Genomic DNA, 1,961 nt, shown 5'->3' on the forward strand with positions numbered 1-1,961 from the left:
GCTGGTAGCTGCCCACCCGAGGGGCTGGTAGCTGCCCACCCGAGGGGCTGGTAGCTGCCCACCCGAGGGGCTGGTAGCTGCCCACCCGAGGAGCTGGTAGCTGCCCACCCGAGGAGCTGGTAGCTGCCCACCCGAGGAGCTGGTAGCTGCCCACCCGAGGGGCTGGTAGCTGCGAGATACAGTAAGCTTTGGAGCCATATGTCAAAATGAAGCAAAGCTTTGAGAGCAACAAAAAGCCTGCATATAAAAGGTGATATACAGATAGTCTGTTTGGCAGTGTAGCCATGCAGGACAGAGCGTTACTGTACGTCTCAGTAATACTGGTTGGAGCACTGCTGGCGGGGTGGAGGATAGCAGTGGTGCCTGGGGGGGCAGCAGCTAGGTACAGTAGGACATGTGAAGGAGGAAGCCTCACATGTAGCTTGTATTGTTTCATATACAGTACCACAGCTAGAGATCCAGGGGATGGTTTGGTGGCAAATTGACCGTCGGGGAAGGTCCACTGTGATAGGTCGCTCACAGCTTCATCCAGGCCACACGATTCCTCTCTCTTTGGCGGTGCATCCTGGGTAATCAGCTCCGTCACCTTCTCACGTGACACGGTGGTGAACTCTGACCTGTCAACTGGAGCCTCAGTCTTCTGGAGTGAGTCAACAACACTCATCTTCAGTGAGTTAACGCCACTCATTTCTTCATCAGTCTCAGTCTGGCTTAAGTTGAGAGATCTCTCTCTCTTGTCGCTGGTCTCCTTAGACATGGTCTCAGCATCTACCTCACCACCGGTCTCATCTTCATTCGTGTTGATTATGGAATATTTCTCCTTAGATCTGGTGAGAGGATCGCCATCTAGCTCGTCATCTTCACCCTCCTCAACGCTTGCTGAAGCCCCCCCTCCTTTCTCCTGGTTGGTCTTGGTAACGTCTCTGCTGGCGTCCATTTTGTCTTCAGACTCCATCTCCCTCAGGATGATGAGTGTTCCTCTCTTGTCCAAGATGGCCGTAGAGACTTCCTGTCTGACTGTCCCTGGACTTATCTTCAGCTCTGGAGATACTAGGAACTTCTCTTCCTCTCCGTCCTCCTTCACTCCATCCGTCTCTCTGTCCGTCCAGTCACTGGTGACGTCTTCTAAGGTATCGGTTACAGTCATCAGACCACACCCCTGTGCTCCTGCAGTCCCCGCCCCCACATCACTAGAGTTCACCACGCCTGCAGCCTACAGGAAGAGACTTTGCTTACAGTGACCACACAGACACACAGAGAGATAGACACACTAAGAGATACAGACACACAGAGACCACACAGACACACAGAGAGATACAGACAGACACACTAAGGAGAGACTTAGCTTACAGTGACCACACAGAGAGATACAGACACATAGAGAGATACAGACACAGTGACCACACAGACACACAGAGAGATACACAGACGCACACACACAATGGATGTCTTGCCTCAATGCCATTGGCTTGTACCTCCTGCTTCATTTTTGTCTCTACAGAGAAAACACAGTTCTATATTATATATTACAACAGGAACTTCCTCTGTCTCCTACAGAGAAAACACAGTTCTATATTACAACAGGAACTTCCTCTTGTCTCCTATAGAAAACACAGTTCTATATTACAACAGGAACTTCCTCTTGTCTCCTACAGAGAAAACACAGTTCTATATTATATATTTCAACAGGAACTCCTCTTGTCTCCTACAGAGAAAACACAGTTCTATATTACAGTGTCACGCAGCGTACCCACGCAGCGTACCCACGCAGCGTAACCACGCAGCGTACCCATGCAGCGTACCCATGCAGCGTACCCATGCAGCGTACCATGCAGCGTACCCATGCAGCGTACCCATGCAGCGTATCCACGCAGCGTACCCATGCAGCGTAACCACGCAGCGTACCCACGCAGCGTATCCATGCAGCGTACCCATGCGCGTAACCGACGCAGCGTACCCAC

General features: G+C 51.5%; 1 protein-coding gene across 1 annotated transcript in view; it reads right to left on the reverse strand.

Annotated features, from left to right (window-relative positions):
• The window catches only part of LOC112076688 (uncharacterized), a 43,547-nt gene that overhangs the window by 861 nt on the left and 40,725 nt on the right, over window positions 1–1,961 (reverse strand). Inside the window, 1 exon segment of the mRNA XM_070441417.1 lies at window positions 17–1,213. Within this exon segment, the coding sequence (XP_070297518.1) occupies window positions 17–1,213 (1,197 nt within the window).

The sequence above is a fragment of the Salvelinus sp. IW2-2015 genome, unplaced genomic scaffold (genome assembly GCF_002910315.2).
Source record: "Salvelinus sp. IW2-2015 unplaced genomic scaffold, ASM291031v2 Un_scaffold3925, whole genome shotgun sequence".
NCBI lineage: Eukaryota > Metazoa > Chordata > Actinopteri > Salmoniformes > Salmonidae > Salvelinus > Salvelinus sp. IW2-2015.